At 40.6% G+C, this 20,751-nt stretch overlaps 1 protein-coding gene across 1 annotated transcript; it reads right to left on the bottom strand.

The window, feature by feature from the left end:
- Positions 1-1,930: 1,930 nt before the first annotated feature.
- Positions 1,931-19,428, bottom strand: LHX8 (LIM homeobox 8). The gene is made up of 8 exons (XM_077824657.1): positions 19,342-19,428; positions 19,100-19,261; positions 13,521-13,642; positions 11,624-11,844; positions 11,029-11,132; positions 5,265-5,360; positions 4,182-4,365; positions 1,931-2,007 (listed from the first exon to the last, which is right to left on the bottom strand). Exons 1-8 carry the CDS (start codon positions 19,414-19,416, stop codon positions 1,931-1,933), a joined length of 1,041 nt encoding a protein of 346 aa, XP_077680783.1. The 5' UTR covers positions 19,417-19,428.
- Between the last annotated feature and the right edge of the window lie 1,323 nt (positions 19,429-20,751).

The following is a 20,751-nucleotide window of genomic DNA, read 5'->3' on the forward strand; positions in this document are numbered from 1 at the left end:
GTGACTCTTTCCGCCTCCCCTCTACTTGTCTGTATAGTGACTAGAAAACATTAGGTGCTCAGAGCCTACGCCTGCTCCTGTACAATTCAATGGTGCAGGATCAAGTCCTCAGTTTCTTAGATACTGAAGTAGAATATTAACACAAACAGCGTAAGTATTTGTGCAAAAGAGTTAAAAGTCTGCACCTTAAAAAAGCATAATTGCATTTTTAACATTAAAAACTGGTATGTTGAATACTATAAACGTATGGGTCATGATTCGTCTGTATTACACAGCATCAACTTCATGACATTTTCTATAATGCACTGTTTTGACTGGCTTAAAGGTAGGTGAGTCATGGTTTAAGGTGGGTGCAGGAAAGAGGAGGATAGGGAGAAACTAGGCAAAGAAGGACGGACAAGTGTCTCTAAGAAGAGTTTTTCAGTTTTTCTGTTTCTTCCCACAGAGAAGTTTCATGAATTTTCTCTGCCCACAGCTCTCACATGACTGCCCTTCCAATAGCAGGAAGCAGCAAGGGGGAGATCTTTCCAGAATGAGGAGAATACAGCAGTAAGGGCAACTGAACACCAGTGACCGCAAAGGCCAGACCTCCTTCTCAGGGAGGCAAGCACTTCACAGTCCAGGCCATAGTGAGGGCTTGAATTGTGAGGAGAGTTCTCAGCAATTCTACCAGACAAAAAGATGGTAGGCTGCTGGAGACATTCCGAAACTAGTGGCAGAACAGGGTGCAGAATTTGCATGTTCAAGGGGAGGCCTGCAGGAGGCAGTGGCTGCCCTGCAAAGCTTGAAGTCTTGCTGGAACTGCCAGCATCCACTCCATCATTTTTCTAGCCTTGCATATAGACAATTGCCCAAACAATAGCAGCAGCAAATGTGAATTCCCCCTCTGCATAGCCTTTTGACTTGGGTGTGAGCTTCTGAAGCTAACCCCATTTCACTTCAATGAGATGGTGACCACTGAAGTCAACGCTAGAAGCTGCTTCAGCAATATCCTCCTGCTAAACCAGATTATAGTGTCTGTGCTGTTTCTCATTTACTTCACATCCAGGGTATGAAGTTCGTTTTGAACTGGTCTTTATTCCCCACCCAAAAAGGGTTACCTAGTATTTTTCCCCCTCTCCACAGAAGATACTGGGCAGTATTGTGCTCTACAGTGCAAATATGCGTTAGTCATAATTTCATTTTGTGGAATATGTTTGAAATATTTCAAACAATGTAAGCTTATAAAAAAATTTTAAGTTAATTGACATTGCTGCCTAATCCTGGGGGAAGGCCAAAGTTAACTGCATCATTTAGGTCTAATGTGCCTACGTGTACAAGGGACATGGTCTGAAAATTGAAGATTAAAACTGTGCTTCCCTTTATAATTACTCATCGTTCAACCATAAACACAATAACGTGTTTGTTTAGCATGCTGCAACAGAGGGTTTATTCAGCTCATTTTGAAAATATTTGCAAATGAAATTTATTTTGCCAACTCACAGACATAAGCTTTAAAGTATAGGCTGTATATAACTCAAATACAGGTAATACTTTTTATAACAATAACTTACAGATACAAACTAATGATAAACTACAATTTCACAAAGAATTGTAAACATTTTGCACAATTATCAGTCCTTTCTTTTAGGCAAAGTGCTCTTGATGAAGAATAAATTAACAAATACATAACTAGAGTGGACTACTTCCAGACAATACAAAAAAGGTGTTTAATAAGCCTTGTAAACAACATATAGTTATTTATGCAGAATCCATAAAAGTGTCTTGCAGGCCAACTATACTTCCGTACTTGGGCAGCAAAATGGTCTTGAAAATGCTTTGGATGTTAAATAAAAAATTAACATTAATATCTTTTCAACGATATTTTAATACACAATAAATGACTCTTAAGAGTACATCCTTACTAGCTTTTATCCCTGAAAGAAAGGAATTAGGTGTGACTTATTGGCAGTTGTGTCATTGAATGGGGTAGCAAGGGCTGGAGTCCAAGTGCTGTAGGTGAATGAGCTACAAAAATAGAAAGATTTATTGGTCAACTGCATTGAAAGTAGAAAACATTGTAAGCTAGTAAAAAACCCCACTGTACTATGGTGACTGGGCCACAAGTGAGCTGCTCTAATTTCACTAACCTCAGCAAGACCTCTTCTCTAGCACAATGGTTCTCAACCTTTCCAGACTACTGTACCCCTTTCAAGAGTCTAATTTGTCTTGCATGCCCCAAGTTTCACCTTCCTTAAAAACTACTTGCTCACAAAAATCAGACATAAAAATACAGAAGTGTCACAGCACACTATTGCTGACACATTGCTTACTTTCATTTTTACCATAAAATCATAAATTGAAATGTAATATTTATATTCCAGTCTGGGTGATACTTGAACCTGTTTTTCACTTATGAGCCTTGTCTGAAGCCAAAGGTCTGCTGCCCGGGGCTGAAGCATGTAACTTAGCTACGCGGGGCCCTGCTTGTCATCCCTTAATGCGTACCCTGCACTTGCAACCCCACTAAACCCATCCCATGACCCCCTGTGGGCTGCAACCCCCAGGTTGAAAAAAAAAAAACCCACTCATCTAGATGAGTTGAGTACCCCCTGGAAGACTTGAGTACCCCCAAGGGGTACACATATCTCTGGTTGAGAACCACTGCTTTAGCACAGTTACAGGATCTAGCCAATTTTAATGGCATTACAATTGTTTCCAACTTAATTCTGGGTCACAAGCTATTTGTGCCATTTCCATTCATGCATATTATCCTGCAGCTTGGGAATAAAGCAGACTGATGCTGTCTACATGGCAGATGTAACCATGCTTCCTGAGATGGTTGCAATACAATTGTTCCCTAACCCAATTACAAATATGGTTCATATATGTGTTGTAGACTTTTGTGTGGCAACTGAAGTCCAGCCTACATTACAAATTGGAACTAGATTTTGGTAACCTGGTTTGGAGATCACTGTAGTAGCCAGGTTTCTCTGTATGCCAATGTGGAGAGAGCCTTAGTCTGCAATGAAGTTGCTAAATGTTCCACTAATCTCTAGTACTCCTCTCAAGTTTTCAAATACAAATCCCAAACTAAAAATGTCTACAAATCCTGAATTGGAAAATAAAGTATTTAGAGTAAACACTTTTTCATTTAAGATTAACTAAAAAATGAGCAATAATTACATTTTAGAATGAACAGCAACAAATCAAGTGTGTTTAATATAATTTCTCATCACCAGCACTATTATTATGTGGAAAGTACACAGTGATCTTCATATCCAAATCCTCAGCTATGCTAGTACAAAGGGAGCAGCCACAGCAGTAGGTGATAGATAGGGCCCTACTAAATTCACCACCATGAAAAACGCATCATGAACTGTGAAATCTGGTCTCCCTCTGTGAAATCTGGTCTTTTGTGTACTTTTACCCTATACTATACAGATTTCACAGGGGAGACCAGTGTTTCTCAAATTGGGGCTCTGGACCCAAAAAGAGTTGCAGAGGGGTCATAAGGTTATTTTAGGGGTGTTGCAGTATTGCCACCCTTATTTCTTCACTGCCTTCAGAGCGGGGCAGCTGGAAAGCGGCGGTTGTTTACTGGGTGCCCAGCTCTGAAGGCAGCGCCCCGCCAGCAGCCGCACAGAAGTTGGGGTGGCAATAGGATACCCTTACTTCTGCGCTGCTCCTTTCAGCGCTGTGTGGCCAGGGAGTAGCGGCAGCTCAGGGCTCAGCTGTGTGGCAGCAGTGCAGAAGGGCGGCCGTACCATACCAGGCCATTCTTACCTCTGCGCTGCTGCTGGTGACAGCGCTGCCTTCAGAGCGGGGCTCCCGGCCAGCAGTACCGCAAACCCCACCCCGCATAACCTTGTGACCCATCCCCCAGCTCCTTTTTGGGTCAGGACCCTTACAATTACAACACCGTGAAATTTTAGATTTAAATATCCAAAATAATTAAATTTACAATTTTTAAAATCCTCCGTCCGTGAAATTGACCAAAATGGACTGTGAATTTGGTAGGGCCCTAGTAATAGGTGTTAAGAGATGTTAGAGGAGAATACTGGAAATGAAAAGTGATAGTCAGATTTCTTTACTATACTATTATTTACATTACCTAATAAATTCTCTTGCTTCAGCTAAAGAAAAGTATTGGTATTTTGTACTTAGATCTGAAGAGAATTACAGTAAGTTACTGTACCTACCGTCCATGTAACTATGTAGAGCAGTTAACATTGTCCCATCTTGGGGTACATATGCTGAGTATGCCATTTCTTCTAACATTGGTGGAGACAGCCTAGAGGGCTGAACTGCTGTGACAGGAGCAGTGGATGAATGATTAGGACTAACATGTTTCTTATGGCGTGCTCTACAGTTTTGAAACCATACCTGAAAAGGAGGAAAATGTAAATCATGTTTGATTGTATTGAGTTTTGACATTTAATTTAATAAAATCCTCAAGTTTATAGTTCAGCTGAAGCTAAATTCAGTGTCACAGAGCACATGGAACTAGGACTAGATCACCATTATATTGCTGACAAGAATGTTGAAATATCCTTGGTATGCCAGGTTGGATTTTTTTTTTAAAAGTAATCTAGCCTCCATTTTTTAAAAGTTTGAACCCTTTAGCCAGGGATTATAGAAGTCAGCCATTCTTATAGAAATATTCTGTGAAGTTTTTAAGCCAGGAATGAGTGAAAAGGGAAAGGAAAGCCCTTACACTATGGTTGGATCATAGTGGTATTGTTTAATAAAGGGGGTCCCCCAGACACAAAGTTTGATTCTGGATTTGAACTTCCTTTACATTTTAGATAGCATGAGGATAGGTTTTGTCTCAGGACCCATATCTAGGCTGATCAGTAAATGACCTCTAAATCTTAGTTAGTGTTTGTGCAATGTATTGCAGCAGCTTTGAGGGACAGTGAGTAAATGCAATGAAATCTTGCTCAAAAATGAAATCAGTAAATTTCATTTTTGTCTCTAGCAAATTTTGTATCAACATAACGTATTCAATGAAGAGATACTTTTTTTTTTTTTAACATAAAACTCATTTAGGTATATTGTATCTCCCACCTAAAGTACGTGATGAAAAATGTACTGTATGCATCTAACAGATATGGGTGTCCTAAACAATCTTTGCTCAAAAGATTTGATCTACAGTTATGTTTGAACGAGCAGATTAGATCTCTTTCCAACTAAGGAATTAGCAATTTTCGTACTTGCACTTTGAATAACTCAGATTTTGTATAACTTGGACTTTGTGTTAGTGAAATAACTTTAGTAGTCACCTGTATCACACGCCTGCTCAAGCCTGTTCTTTCTGCCAGTTTTTGGAGTGTTTGTGCATCTGGATTGTTGTCTTGAGCAAACTGTGCTTGCATAACCTGAAAAGGTAAGAGGTTGGTTTTTTAAAAATTAAGTATTGTAAGTACTCTAGCAAATCAGATATTATTACAGACTTCTCTCAAATTTGTGGTCATATCCCTTCATTAATTTAAGGGAATGATACTCTTTAACCCCCAAGCACGTTGTCCCAGTTTATCTTTTTAAAATCACTATCTTCAGAGATAATCCCTTACTCTGAGTAATAAAATGGCCACAGACACTTAGAATTGGAAGAGGCATTTTTCTTTGTTCTGGTTTGCACTAGTCCGGGGGAGGGGGGGAAGAAATGCAGGTAGAACAACTGCACTAGAGGGGGATTATGGCAGAAAATTCACTGCAGACTAACTTAAATGTTGTTGGTAGATAAAGCGTATAAACTGCAGACGATTGAATACATAATAGGGGCACAGAATGAACTTTCCGTGGTTGACAGGTTCAAAAAGATCAATCAATCTAGGTCTTGTGTTCTAAAGAGGATTCCCCACTTAATCCTTTTCCAGCTGCCCTGAAATATGTATGTAATTTTGAAGTCCTGAGTTCATGCCACATTTACCTTTAATTCATCTCTGAATGACACACAGGCTGCATATAACAGACCTACTACTGGCTAATCTCACTAAGCAATGCCAGACATAGCTCAGCATAGGATTAGGGTGGTATGGTGCAATGTTTTGAACCTGATCATTTGTCATTAAAAATGCATGGGATCTTTTGAAAAAACAGATATCTGTTTAACTTGTGTCTTGACTAAATTCTAATTTTGCCTAAATTCCTCCAGTAGCTTCAACTGGAAAAGAAATTTTCACTTCCTGTCCTAAACTGTGCATCATTGAGCAGTTTCTGTGTTTTACCCTTAGAGAATGACTGCATTTTGGTAGCTGGCAAATAATTCATGTGCTCAGAGACAAACTATATAGTTTATAAAGCATTTTGGAGTCCTTTCATATGAAAGGACTCCAATTATAAAGGTGTTAGATTAGGAAAATTCTCACAAAGTGAAACTGCACGGCCCTTTGCTGGTGATTCTGTAGCGGCATAAAGGAAAATTTAAATTTGCTCATTTTTGGACTGTGGGGACCAATGATGCGTTTGCCATGTATGTATTTGCAAACTTTTTCATAGCTGGGACCAAACCGTTTCATGGACCACTTCCTCTCTCGTTTCCAATTTCATGGACCAACTCCTCCCTATCAATAGTACCATAAAATTCCAGTGGCAACTGCAGCAGTTGCTTCCATTGAGAAGCATGGAACAAAAGAGGCCCACAAGTGTTTTGTCTTTTTTGAGGCAAGTTAATCACACTCCCCCATTTGGATATTAATTTAACATCCCCTTTCCAGGTGTTCTGTTTCTCTTAGTTGGAAACAATAAGAGTCAGCCTGTTACCATCTAGCTCTCCATGGACAACAGTTTGTAAATCGGTGTGGTACTGCTAGATGACACTTTTGTTTCATATGTGTAAGGAAACATTTGTAGGTTAGATGCAGTCTAAACTAGAGGGTTCTCTTCTTAGCTCTCCAGTTCACATAAGAAGCTCGTTGACATCTTGTAAAGGTGAATCCAAAGCAGACATGGTTTATCAAGATTTAGGACAGCCTTAGAAACAGAATCACTTCTTTACTACATCATATAGCCCTCATGAATGCCACCTTGACTATAGTCTCCAGTCCAACACTTTAAGTACAGATAATTATCCACTCCATTTGACCCACACACCAGCATTTAGATTTGCCAGTGAGTTTGCTTTGAGTATGAACAATAGAATCCAGAGAATAAGAGCCTAAGAGACTTTATCGATAAAGTACTTTGATTTATACATATTATCTTTTAAATTGGTTGTGGAGATAGATTGATTTTGCCCATTAGATATTACCACATATTAGTCAATTTACCCATCCCTCTAAGATTTCATAAACTGAAGCTATAAACCTGAATCTATTCCATAATTTGACTTAGCTCATTTACAGAGCTAATATTTTACATCAGCAGCTATTTTCTAGTTTGTCTTAAATAGAAACCCATTCTGTCACTCAGAGTTTTATATGAAAAAAGAGATAGTTTCTTACTTGTTAATTGGGTTCTCCATGTCCCAATATGCCAGCCCATATTGTGGGTATAAGTCCTCCTACCAGCAGATGGAAACAGGAAAAAAGTAAAGCTCTTGTGAAGTCAAAGTTTGTAAAGTGCTTTGAATACAGAGCACTACGTAAGAGTCAATTACTAAATTATTCCTCCTATGAAGGCAGTTAGCTGGATGAACCTCTTCAGACTTCCTGAGCATTAAAAATTCCATTCTGTTCATATTAAAATTCCATAAAAAGTTTAAGGGAGAAATTAGTCCCATCTTCACCAACACGAGAGATGGCAGGGTGGGATACCTAGGCTGATCGAGAATACTACCTCTCAATTTTCCACCTATTGAGCGTGAACTTGAACAGCACCTTCCAATTCCAAAACAGACATGTGGTGGGTACCAAAGAAGAACAGATGGATGGATTACAACATCTATAAGCCTAGACTTCCAAAAATGTGTTTCTAGAGGCTTCCCACATCAGGTCTCTCTAGTGATATAAAAAGGTATGCAACACACACCCATGTAGTTGCTTTACATATTTCTGGAAGAGAAACATTCCCCACACCCCCAGTCTCCATAGAAGCGCCTGTCAAATTATTCTGAATAGGAGACAAAGCTATCTATACCTGCCACCATATGCTGCTTCAATGTAGTTTTAAAACCAGAGATGACAGTGAAGCTGTTCTTGGGGCATTCACAAAGGATCTGATTTTCTAACTTAGAGTTTTCTTTAGATTTAGATAGAAGGAAGCCTTCATATGCTTGACATAAAGATAATACTGCATGTGTTCTTTCATGGCTCCAGAGAGAAACTTTCTGACCCCAGAGGGAAGACCAAGCAGGGCTACATGCCTGGTGGGATAGAACAATCTGAGCCCAGATCAAAAGATCATGCCTAAGGAAGAGATGGCGATTTAGAAAGAAGCATTAACTCCAGAAGCCAAGGACAATGCTAAATTTAGAAAATGCAATCTTCGAAAAGGCTCTGCCTATCGAGGTTAAGGGCAAAAGTAAGCTAAGGTTGCCTTAGATAGCAAAAGTCATTCAATCCTAAATCTAATGGGCCCTGAGACCTGAAGAACATTCCTCTCAATCATCCTGAGGAACTAGGATACCAATCATTTAACCTGAAAAGGGGCTTAAAGGTTTCATTTGCAGCAATTCAGAAGGTGTGCTGATTAGCGCAATTCCTATTCTCTTGGTGGGCTCTGGCTCCAGCTCAGCCAGTTGCTTTGGATTTCAGAATCTCAGCAATGTGAATAGCAGCAAGAGAAGGGAAATTTCTTCTTGCCTAGAACAAGAGTACAAGATACTTCTCTTTGTGTCCTCCTCCCTAACATTGCTGATATATACAATCTACATATTGCACTTCTGTTTGGATTATCACTCCCTACTCCTTCAACTTGTGGAGAAATGGCAAAGTGGGTTTTTGACAGTGGACTGAGAAACCAGTCTCCACCAAGAGCCAACAGCCACATTACTACGCCTTGGCTTAAGTGCTTCATGTCCATTACTACCACTCTATTGGGCTGTTCTAGGGGCAATTCCTACTGAATACTCTTTTTTTTACAACTGCCAGGGAAGGAGGATAGGCTGGCCAGACAGAGCTCAGATCAAGGCAGCAGAGAAGTCAAATTTAAGAGTGGCTACTTGTAAAAAGCTTGCCAAGCACGCTATATCAGGCTGCTTCTTTAAGGAGTCCAAACCACCAATGAGAACATACTAGGCTAGAACTGTGAAGCACCTGTTAAGGAACTGAATCGTATCGTTGGTTTCAGAAACTGAGTCTGCAAAAGAAACATCTTGCTGACCTGAGTATCAGGCCTGACCTAAGATAGACACGAATTACTGAACTGAAAAAGATTCTCAATCATTTGCTTCAATTTGTCACCCAGAGTTCCCAGAAAAGACTGCATCCTACTATCTACCAGGCGCATATATGCTTCTGATTCTATCTGCAGCAACCCACCATTCAGGTCAGGGATGACAGAGTGTCTCTCCTTCCAGAGAGCCATGGTAAGGAATACCACTTTGTCTTGGTGATTCTGGTATTCACCACAGAAGACAAGGCCCTAAATGTTCAGTGCTGACCCAGAATGAAAAACAGAAAGAGTGTGTTACACCATGTGCCCAATGGGAATGTGCACAAGTATGAAATGGGACACAAAGGGATGCCACCATTGTAGCCTGTAGGAGCTGGAATCTATTCCTGCTGTTACCCCTGTAATGATGGGGTTGACACTGGTCATAGATTTTATCTTGGGAAGGCTAAATCAGGTTTTTCCTCAAAGATCAAATGATCTGAACTATTCTATGACTGAAAAGCTATTTCTTTTCATGGGGGATAGTGACCAGAGACCTGGTCCAAAGCTGTAAATCTTAGTGGGCCATAATCAAGGCAGTCACGATGCTGGAGGAAGCCCTAGTGACAGAGGAGATTCAGCCAGCCAGCCCACTTTAGAGCAGACTTGACCACACAAGAGTTTTGATTCATCACCCCCCACAACACGCACAGTCTCCCATCTGTTCATCATAAGAAGTATATCCACTGACTGAGCTGGTATAGAGGGATGTTGGAAAATGCTTCATACTATACAGTATGTCCAAACCAAAAGAGTAAATTATGACCATGGTATTCTCACACTGCTTAAGTTTCAAATACACTCTTTCAGTATTTAACTTTGCCCTGACCCCACCCTCTCTATGAAAAATTTTTTTGATCTAAAATAGGTAGCACTGAGTACTGAAATGAAGATTCTGAAAAATAAGCCAACATTCCACTCTTAAATATAGAGGAGAATATGCTTTAATAGGTAGAGTCAAGATCTGAACGTTTTGGAAAATTCACTTATTAAGGAGGTGGGGAGAAAAAGCAAGGAATATTCATTCAACAGTCATTAATACTTATTTTGTAGGTCACATATATTTACAATCTTCAGTATACTTAAACATACCAGAGAGAGATTGGTCCTTCCTCCACGAAGGACCAACCAGCAGAAAGTAGTTCAATTATTGCACCCCCTTCGCCATATAAAATAAGGAAGGGTTAATTTGATTGGAGCCAACCTGAGAGTTCCTGTTTATGCTGATGTGAACATAATACTTTCCAATTCGGAGGACACAATCTTGATGGTCATTAAAAGGCAGATTGTGGTGGTATAACGAAATCTAAAACTCCAACACACTAGTGTCCTGAGAAGTACATTTCCTTTGTATATTTTTCATAATACATAATTCTGAAGATATTTTTTCTTTATTGCAATTATGCATAGTGATGTAAGCGTCTGATTAAATGGATTTCATCAAGCAGTCATACTAGATCAACATTTTGGTTTCCACTTTGCACAATTACTAGCTGCCCTGAGGGAAACAAAGCTAGAAGAGGAACTATTTCATATTAAACTGCTAAAGCGAACAAAGTATTCCAGAAACATGCCATGTCTTGATAATTTGTTAAATAGTTTAGAACAGAGAGAATAGTTTGCTCATATGTAATTATACTTATATTAATTTTCAGTCAGTCATTCATTGCATAAAATCTTTATGCATTTCTGAACTGTGTCCGTTTTCAGTGCTCACAATGCTGCCTCTACCTGGAGTTGATCCGCTGTGAAGCTGGTCCGAGCTCTTTTTGCTGGTTTTGGATGACTAACATCTTGTTCTGTTAGTAATGCTCCTTCCACACTAATCCCATTCCCTGATGTGGGGGGAAAAAAAAAACCTGTATATTGATGATTCAGAATGATATTAGTCATAAGTCACACTACTCTGGAAAAGATTTCTAATGTTTGTTAGCTGATTATTATGGAATTGTACAATGGGCCCTGTTTTGTTCAAAGTTACTTTGGTATTAATTTGGAGTAGTTCCATTGATGTCCAGATTTCACGGACATAAGAGAGAGCAGGATTTGGTCCAGCATTACATCTACAATGTCACAGACCAAGTGGATAAGCTAGACATATATTACTTTGCTTTTTTTAGAACTATAGAAAGTGAGTTGAACATATTAGAATAAAAGAGTTAAATATATTGGGTAGTTTGAACATTATTAAGCATAAAGATGCATGTATTTCAACTAAAATAAAGCTAGAGAACTGCTTTTCTTATAAAGGAAGGTGAAATAGCAGCAAATTTAGTTAAGGCTAAATGACAGTCAAACTAGGAATTTAATAAAAGCAGCATATTACCATTTTCAACTTCTCTTTTTAGATTGTCCAACATACAATCATAATGTACTCTACAAAGGACTTTCTCTTCAACCAAAGCAAACTCCTCTCCAGTGGAAAGCTGTCTTTTGCAGGAGAAGCAGGCAAAACATGCTAGGTGATACACATTTCCCTTAGCCCTTCGGACCCAGTCAGTAGAATGGATGTGCCTACCACAACGAGAACAACGGGTTCCATACCGCCTACAGCAAAGAAGGGAAAACAAAAGGCTAAGTCACAGAAATAATCATCTAAAATATGACCATCACCCTAGGAAAATTAGTGACAATTTGATGGGGAAAACAGTCCATGGGATTCATATAAGTGCACTGACTCTGTTTATTGATTAGATGACAGTAGAATTTACATTGTTTTTCTGGGGAAAATTTTAAAAGTTTGCATCTGGTTGTTTTAAAAACAGGGCTAAAGCCCAATTACAAGTTTAATTCTTTCCTTAAGTCAGAAGGCAAAATATTCATTTAATCACTGAAGTGGAATCAAATATTCACTTATCTGCCGCTGTCTAACTACCCCTTTTAATCCATTGTCAACTGTCTCCCTATCCTATTTATCTCGTGTTCTATGACCTCCCAGTTATCCAAACATAGTCCACATAGTTATCCAAACATAGTCCATAGCCCAAATAATTTGGGTCTTAATTCTATTATATGTAACTACATAGTTCAGCTGCTAACTGAAAGTTAAAACAGAGAAAATATATCTAGAAAGCTTCTAGAGGGAAAGAGATTAGATTCCAGGGAGTAACAAGGGGGGTGGGGGGAGTACAGCATCTAGTTTTGCTATAATCTTTAGAAGAACTTCAAATATCCAACTTTATCTAGAATATGGAGATAAATATTTTCCCATCAGAATCTGACTATTTTCAAGAGGAAAATAGTGACTAGAATATATCTATAATAAACATGGATATTTATTCTTTAGGAATACATGTGACACCAATATCTTCAAAAATGGATACTTAAAATTAGGCTACAAGAAACCTAAACAACTAGCCTAGTTTTTCAAAAGGGCTGAGCACCCATCAATATATTTTAAATTACTGTTTAGTTTAAATTATTCTCTTTTGGTATTAGAGTGGTCATCAGCTGATCAGTTTATTTCACAGTTGAATATTCCCTACCTGCTTTGGATTTGGGGTGAAATCTTAGCTCCACTGAAGTCAATGGCAAAGCTCCCGTTGACTTCGAAAAGATGCCAGGACTTCACTCCTGATTTTGTCAAGTGCAATTCCCCTCAATTCCCTTTGAAGCCAGTACAAGTTACCATAACCCACATCTCACAGAATCATACCCTAATCTTGCACTGTGTACACACCTCTGAAACTAACTGCTCATAAATCAACACATTAGAATTATGGGAACATGCTGCTTACAGGTTGCATGGAAATACAAAACAGTAAAATATTATTTAAAAAAATTAATACTTTTCTATCGTGTCCTAAGGGTCTTTGCTTATGTTACAAGGAATTATATCCACTTTTTCTTGGAATAGAACATCACAGCTCTACTTTGTAGTCTTGAACCAGCACTATTAAAAAAAAGTATTAATCTGTTGACTTTAGGGTCTGTATTATTGTAAGGGCCTTGACTTCTATTGTGGATGGTTTAGTTTCCTCACGGGCCTCAACAGTGAGGGATCTTTTCCATAAATGCTGTAGTTATTATATACAACATCGCACAAACTGCTTAAGGTTTCCCCAATCCCTTCTTAAGGCAATTGAGACTCTAGAGCATAATGACTGCTGAAAATAGTGAAGGTGAAAGACAACTTAAATACCAGCCTAAGTGAACGTCCGGGTGTCATATTCACTTGTCACCTCAGAAAAACGAGCTCCATTTTTAAGAGTCATATGATGTACCTGAAATAATCAAGTTTGCAGAAAATATCTTTATCTTTGATGTAGCAGCTGGTATGCCTTCCTAGAGAGGTTCTGCAAACACTGCACGAGAGACAGCGTACGTGCCAGCAGAGATCATTTACCTATGAAACGGAGAAAGAAGACGACATACTAATCTGGTAGCACAACTGTGAAGGAGTGTTTTTGATTTATGTAAATAGGGAGGCAAAAGTCCATACTTTTGCCATATGTACCACAGACTCTCAGCATATACACCATAAAAAATAAATAAAGCCTTTGATTATGTAAAGCAACACATTAGGATTCTATAAAATAATGTTCCAAATTTCATCTATGTCAATTAAGACCTATGCTTGAAGTTAATAGAGATCCTCAGTACAAGCTTCTGTGGTTTTGTGTTTAAAGCATGATAATGGGAAGTAGGGGATCTGGGTTCTGTTCCTGGCACCAACACAGACTTCTTATGCCTAGTTCTGCTCTCACATCAGCTGAGTAACAAAATAGAATTTGGCCTCAAGTGACTTTGAAAAGTTATCTAACCTCTGTGCCTCTTTCTTTTCCCCTATCTGCAAAAAGATCTGACTAACAGAAAGCGCTAAATTCAATTGATATATAAAGTGCTTTGAGATTTAAGTTCAGAGAACATGTGTCAAATAAAACAAGCCACGAATTACATCTCAACCCTTTTGTTTTACCAACTGAGTCTGCATTCTTGTAATTAAGTTTATGGGCTAAGATTTTCAAAGCAGTTTAGGACTTATTTCCAAATGGTCTAGGGGATATATCAACCATTGTTTCTATAGTTTAAAATGTAAAATCTATAATGCTGTTTGACTTAGGTCTGGTCTACACCTAACACTTAGGTCTACCTCAGGTAAAAAATTTCATGTGCTGTGTGATGTGGTTAAGTTTATCTTACTCCTCCCTGCCCCACAGATGCAGCTGGGTTGATGGAATTCTACAGTGATCGAATAACCCCTTTTGTCGCTGTAGCAAGTGTGTACACTACACTGCCGCTGCAGCACTTGTTGTGTAGACATACCCTTAATCACAGAAAGTGAAGAGTAGGTGGTCAACAATTCTGAAAAGCTCTATAAATTTTTATTATCAATAGTCTATTTGGTCTTTTGGCAATATAAGCTGTTTATAATGTTAGTATTGTGCATTTTGTATTTATTGTGCATTTGATCAAGTGCAGAACAGATTTTCTACATTGGTCTCATTTAATATTTGCAGAGACAATAAATCAGTGTTGGTTACTGACCAAATTAAATGTTAAGGACTCCCAGTTATGATAAAAAGTAAGTAACATTATGGATAATACAACATTTTAATGAAAGTGGCAACCAAGCAACAAACTAGTTCAGAAATGTGCATTCTCAGAGCCAGATTCTAATCTCAGATACCTCAAACAATGAGATCTTCAAAATCTGTTTGCTGCATGCAGCAGAGTAGCAGATCTGATATAAGCAGCATTGTGTCTTTAGTCAAAGATCAGAATGCTGCCCTAAGAGTCGTACTTGACTTATCACAGTAACCTACAAAATACATGTATGCATATGAAGGATGTTTTGAGGAGAAATAAACTTCAGCCTGTTATACTAAAATATAAAGTTGTTTGCATATTGTCCAGCATTCTCTCTCAATATATAATCATATTGGCAGAAGTCTTTATTGAAACACAGACAAAACAAATTGACAGATTTATCAGTACATCACAATTTAACGCTGATCTACACCTCTCAATATCCTTTTCCATGGTAAGGAACTACCCTGTTGAAAATGGCAGTCAGCAATTGATCCTCCCAAGCCAGGCCGAAAATGGTTATACTGCTATTGGAGGAGGAACAAAAGCATCTGGGCTGAACGAAGTCTCAATGGCTCTAGGGAAATACTTAGAAAATTTTCTTAGTACAGACCATTTTCCACTATTGCTAACAATGGTTTTGGCTTTACTAGTGTTAGTAAACCCTGGTGTAGATGAGCTGCTAGCGTTAAGCCCCACGTCACATGAAACTGCTCAGAACAAATTTAAACAACATGATGCTTAAAATTCTGGCAACAGTCCAGAGCCTATTTATCATAGGGTTCCTAATGCTGCTAGCACTATCCTGTAGAAAGGACAAACCACACTTTAATTGTCCTCAATATAGTGTTGTCCCATCTACATTCCTATTTAACCATTTACTGAACATTGATTTAGGACACCCATTGGTAACAACCACTGTCAGCAATGTGTCAGTTTCCTAGTGTAAATAGGAATAGAAAGAGTCAGACATCTGAGTAGCATGGAACACTAGATATTTATATCTATTTTAAACCCTCTCTCATGTAAGTGGTACAGACTATTCATACTTGCACCTATATTCAGCTTCTACCTAAATTGCAAATTCTGCAGTTTTTAGACAGGGGAAAACTGATGCTCAGAGTGGTTAAGTGACTTATGCAGAGCATCACTGGGAGTCAGAGTTGGTAAAATTGAGTTCCAATCCCAATCCCACCATACTTTAGCCACTTAAGAGCATTGTTACCAAGAACGGTTCACAAAAGGAGAGGGGGATTTCCTAGAAGGAAAGATGAAGTGACATTCTTTTCAAGGTACTTTCCCCTCTATCTAAACCCATCAATGAATAATAAAGCAGCATAAATATATAATATACATCCTCTACCCTTACCCCTCCAACCCTCAAGACAACGTTTGAATTGAAAAGGCGAACAGAAAGCGTAGAGAGAGAGAAGAAATTTAAAATGCCTCAAGCAGTGCTACCTGTTCTGACAACGTTTTGAGAGCGTTGGGTAAGTGGTTGTTTATTTATGGAGCTTATGGAGTCAAGTGATTAAGTGACTTTTTTTTAAAAATGATAGGTAAATTGTCTAACCTCGTGGTTGTGGAAAAAAGCTGGAAAGCCTGACCCGAGTGCACCCAAAAGCCTCTAACCCAGACCCAAGTGTATCCTAAAGGCTCTAACAAGTTTTATTTTTAAAAGTCTTGTGGTTTTGTAACCAGTCTCTTGATCTTTTAAGATCTGACTCATGATTTTTGAACACTTGAGACTGGTAATACTGCTCCAGTGCAATGTAGCTTCTTCTCCCACTGCAGAAGCTACTAAACCATACCAAGAGGTTTAACTTATTTCTATAGCTCAAGAACAGTTCTGAAGAGCAACTTTACCTTCAGAATGCCAAAGTGCACAAAATGGCTTATTATTAGCTGCTGACAATGTAACTGGCATGATAGAGGACAAGAAAAAGAAACTGCCCATGGCCTGAGCAGCTTACCAACTTATTTTTAAAGAAATTGTTTCCTGAGGCAACATATTCCTGGAATTCCCAAAATGCTAGAATTCTCTCAAAGTAGCATCAACAATTTGCCTTTCAGCTAAAGTCCCCCCACTTCCTGTAAACACTTACTCATGTGCTTAATTTTACACATAGGAGTAGTCCCATTGGCCGCAATGAGACTGCTCTCACATGTAATGTTAAGAACATACATGTCTGCAGGATCAGGGACAAATATCAGAAAATAAAACACCAGGTTGCCAGTTTTTTGGGGGGAATGGACGAGGAACAATTGTCTAGAATGTGTGTCAAGGACGAGGCAAATTTCATTAGGCTGAATTAAGTCATCCATAATGCAGACAGACTGTACAGAACTTCCATATCTGTGCAGCTCCCTGATCAAATCCATTCCAACTTCAGGGCCAACTGTCAGCAGCGAACACATTTTTAAGACTTTAAATTCTGTTTACACCCAGTGCTCCCACATTTATATCATTACGTGAAATATTTTTGCTAAACAGCCTTTTGTCTGTTCTAGACAAGGCCTAAATTGTGGGTAGTGTGGTATTTTACTTTGTGAATATGCATGTTAAACTCCATGGAGTTCAGACCATTGGTTCTCTATTGAACAAATCATATTTAAACTCAGGTTAGTGGTTGGTGATTTGTACCATATTATTCACATGTCATTCATCACTTACAAAGTGCGCTTAGTAGGGCAGCTCCACAGATACTAAATGAGGGATTACTGTACTTTGCATAACCCAGCGGCACTAATAACAAGGAACAAGACTGTGAATTAAGCACCCAGGTATTTGTGGTTGAAGTGAAACCAGTAAAACTCATATATAGTGTGGCTTATGGAGAGATTGTTCTGTACTCCATACTATAAATTCTCAACACTTAAATACAAAATATAACAACTCCCTTTCTAACAGTTACTGATTAGTCAGACTGAAATCAAAGTGTATGATGAATTTTTCCGGGTACTTTCACAATACAGGTAGTTACATATTTAATCATTTTATTAAGATGATGTTATTAACCAACCAAACTGCTCACAGAGGTTCCCATATTAGCAGCCATGTGCTTTTGATGTAATTTGTTTTTATGTAATTTCAGAACTAGTTCTGAAACAATGGGAGTTGCCCATTCAATTAATTATGCTTATTTAAAATACTTCATATCACAAAACGTTAACATGTATTTTTTGTAAGACACCAGGGGTAACTCAATGATATCAATGGGAGTTGTGCCATTAACTTCAGTGGGGCCAGCATTTCACAGGACCTGGATATTATTTTGCAAAGTTTTAGACGGATGCAATTTGAAATGGCCAATACATGAAACCATGAAAAATGAACATACTGGGTTTTAACATGGTGGTAGCAAAACCAAAGAGAGGACACTATTTTACAGTTTTCAGATTTACCAACAGATCGCTAGTAAAACTTATCTTTTCCAGAATGGAACAGTTCAAGGTGAAGATAGAAGGGCAAAGAAACTCGGCGTTTTAGGTTTTGCTGATCATCATAAGACACAAATGGTGAATTGTTTGAAGTTATTTTACTAAATGCAAAAAAGTCGATAGTCTCCCGAGTCAAATTCCTGATAGGATTTCAAATGGAAAAGGCGTTGTATTCTTGCCGCTACGGATCTGTAAAGGTTTGCATCATAGATCGGGGACAAGGGAGGGAGGGAAAGCAGCAAACCCCCAAGAACCATTGGAAAAAGAGAGAGGCGGTTTCAAAAAAAAAAAAAAGGAAGCGAAATTATTCACTGAGCGCTCGCCACATTACCAGCCTCCCCTGCCCAGCTGCCGAGCCTGAAGCGCGAGCAGCCCGTTGCTCACGAGGGACCCCACACAACAGTTTGCACCAAGAGCCAGATACTCCGATGAAACTAATCAGGATGTTTCGGCCACAATCTGTGTTGCTCTCACATTGGTCCCCCCAGCGCTGTGTACGCCAGGGAGTAGCGCGGGGCCACATTCGCCTCCAGCCTAGCGCAAGCCTGGGAGAGGAAAGGGGTGAACCGGGCGCGCGGGCGGCCAGCCGGTCACCCCGCATTTAACCCGGCTGGGGAGGCGATGCCTGCCCGGAGGGGCATTGCAGCCAAGGCAGCTGGTGCTAACGAGCTGGCGCCGGGCAGGGTTCAAGAGGGGCGGGCTCTCCGCTGAAGCCAGGGGCGCCCTCGGACTCCAGCCTAGCTCGGGGGGCCGGCGCTGACTGGGAACCGCGGAGCTCCAGCTCCCCGGGGCGCGGCGCAGCCAGGCCCGGCCCGGCCCGGCGCGCACTCACCTTGAGCAGGTACTTGTCCACGATCTCCAGGCCGCAGCTGCTGCACAGGCACTTGCTGGGGGCGCAGCCGGAGGCCGAGGCCATGGACCGGGGCGAGGAGGAGGGGGACAGCGGGGCCGAGGAAGAGCAGGAGTCCTCGTCCCCTGCTGCCTCAGGGCTCACCTGGGGGAGAGCGGGGGGCCTGTTAGCGCGCTCGGACCGCCCCGCGCCGCCCTCTGCGCCCCCGCCGCGCGGGCACTTACCAGCTCCCCTTCCCCGGCGCCTTTCCGCCGCCTTCCCCCCGCCGGGGCCGCCGCTCTCCCGCACTCCTCGGCCATGAGCCCCGGGAACTGCAGGGGGAAACGGGAGAGCTGAGCGCGCCGCAGCCCCCCACCCCCAGCTCCTCCCCGGGCGGAGGAGGCCACCTGGAGCCGGAGGCGACGCCCGCGGGCTCCTGGGGGGGGGGGGTGGTGGCAGCGAGCGCGCCCGCGGTGCCCCAGGAGCGCGCCTGACCCCCGTGGTGGGGGCAGAAGGTTAATATCCTTCCCCCTCCTCCAGCCGGGCTGGGGGGGGTTATTTCTTTAATAACGGCAATTAAAAGGGCAGGGCTGGGCCGTGCAGAGCGGCCCCCGCGCTGGAGAACCCCAAAGGGAGAGCGCGTTAATGGGACACTCGAAAGCTAATTGCAGCGGGGTTTCAGCAGCCTGGCGTTTGTTCCGGGGACGCTTTGAATGAAAAGGCTTCGGAGTCAAGGGAGCTAGCGGCTCTTCGCTAAACTTGCTGCAATTAGAGCCGCCAGTGACTGACACTCGTTTCTTTAAGGTGTAAATTGCCACTTAAGAGCCCAATAAGAGACAACAGTTGAGCTCCTAAAGGATTATTTTTACCCGGCGCGGAAAGCCGATCGAATAATGGAAAATATCCAGCTGAATTTAATGTGGTGCCATTAAAAAAATCGCACCTTTGTTCAATCGCGGGTCAACGTTTTTTAAAGCAATACAGTCGGGAACGCTATTACACAAATCCTCCCAGCTCTACGGACACGTTGCGTTTCGGAAAGTGCGTGTGTGTTTGTTTTGATACACGCACCCCACAGCTACTTCCTAGTTTCCCAAGCTTACTGAAATCACCCTATAGCTACGGGGGGAGGATAGCCACTTTTTGGTTCCTTAAAATGAAAAAATGTAAAGGTTAAATCTTCGTATATACATTTAGTACAAATCTACAGATCAACGGATCTAATATAGCTTAAAAATCCCGAAGCCTTGAACATTCACTACGCGAGATAATTTTCCAATCAGAACGACTATTTTTTTTTAAACTTTGAACTAAACATGGAAGTTTCGCTCCGGTCATAATAGCCGCGAGCTCCTGAATACTTTAAATATTCCTAAGCAAGTTAATAGAGTCAGAGCCCACTTCTCCCTCTCATATTTAAAGCTCGGTCTCTGTTTTGTGGGTACACATTTGCCAAACTAAGGTCTATTTAAGATCACCAGCTTTTACAGCGTTGATGACTTAAATGTGGAGTACTAGTATCGGTTTACAGCTGTAATGTTCAAACTATCTTGCTGATTTGAATGTTCATTTATCCAGACTAATTTAAAGGCCCTAATGGGTCTAAAAGCTAAACAATTTCGCCCCCCCCCCCGGCCTCTTCCTCTAGACGTGCT

The sequence above is a fragment of the Eretmochelys imbricata genome, chromosome 8, assembly GCF_965152235.1.
Source record: "Eretmochelys imbricata isolate rEreImb1 chromosome 8, rEreImb1.hap1, whole genome shotgun sequence".
Classification (NCBI taxonomy): Eukaryota; Metazoa; Chordata; order Testudines; family Cheloniidae; genus Eretmochelys; species Eretmochelys imbricata.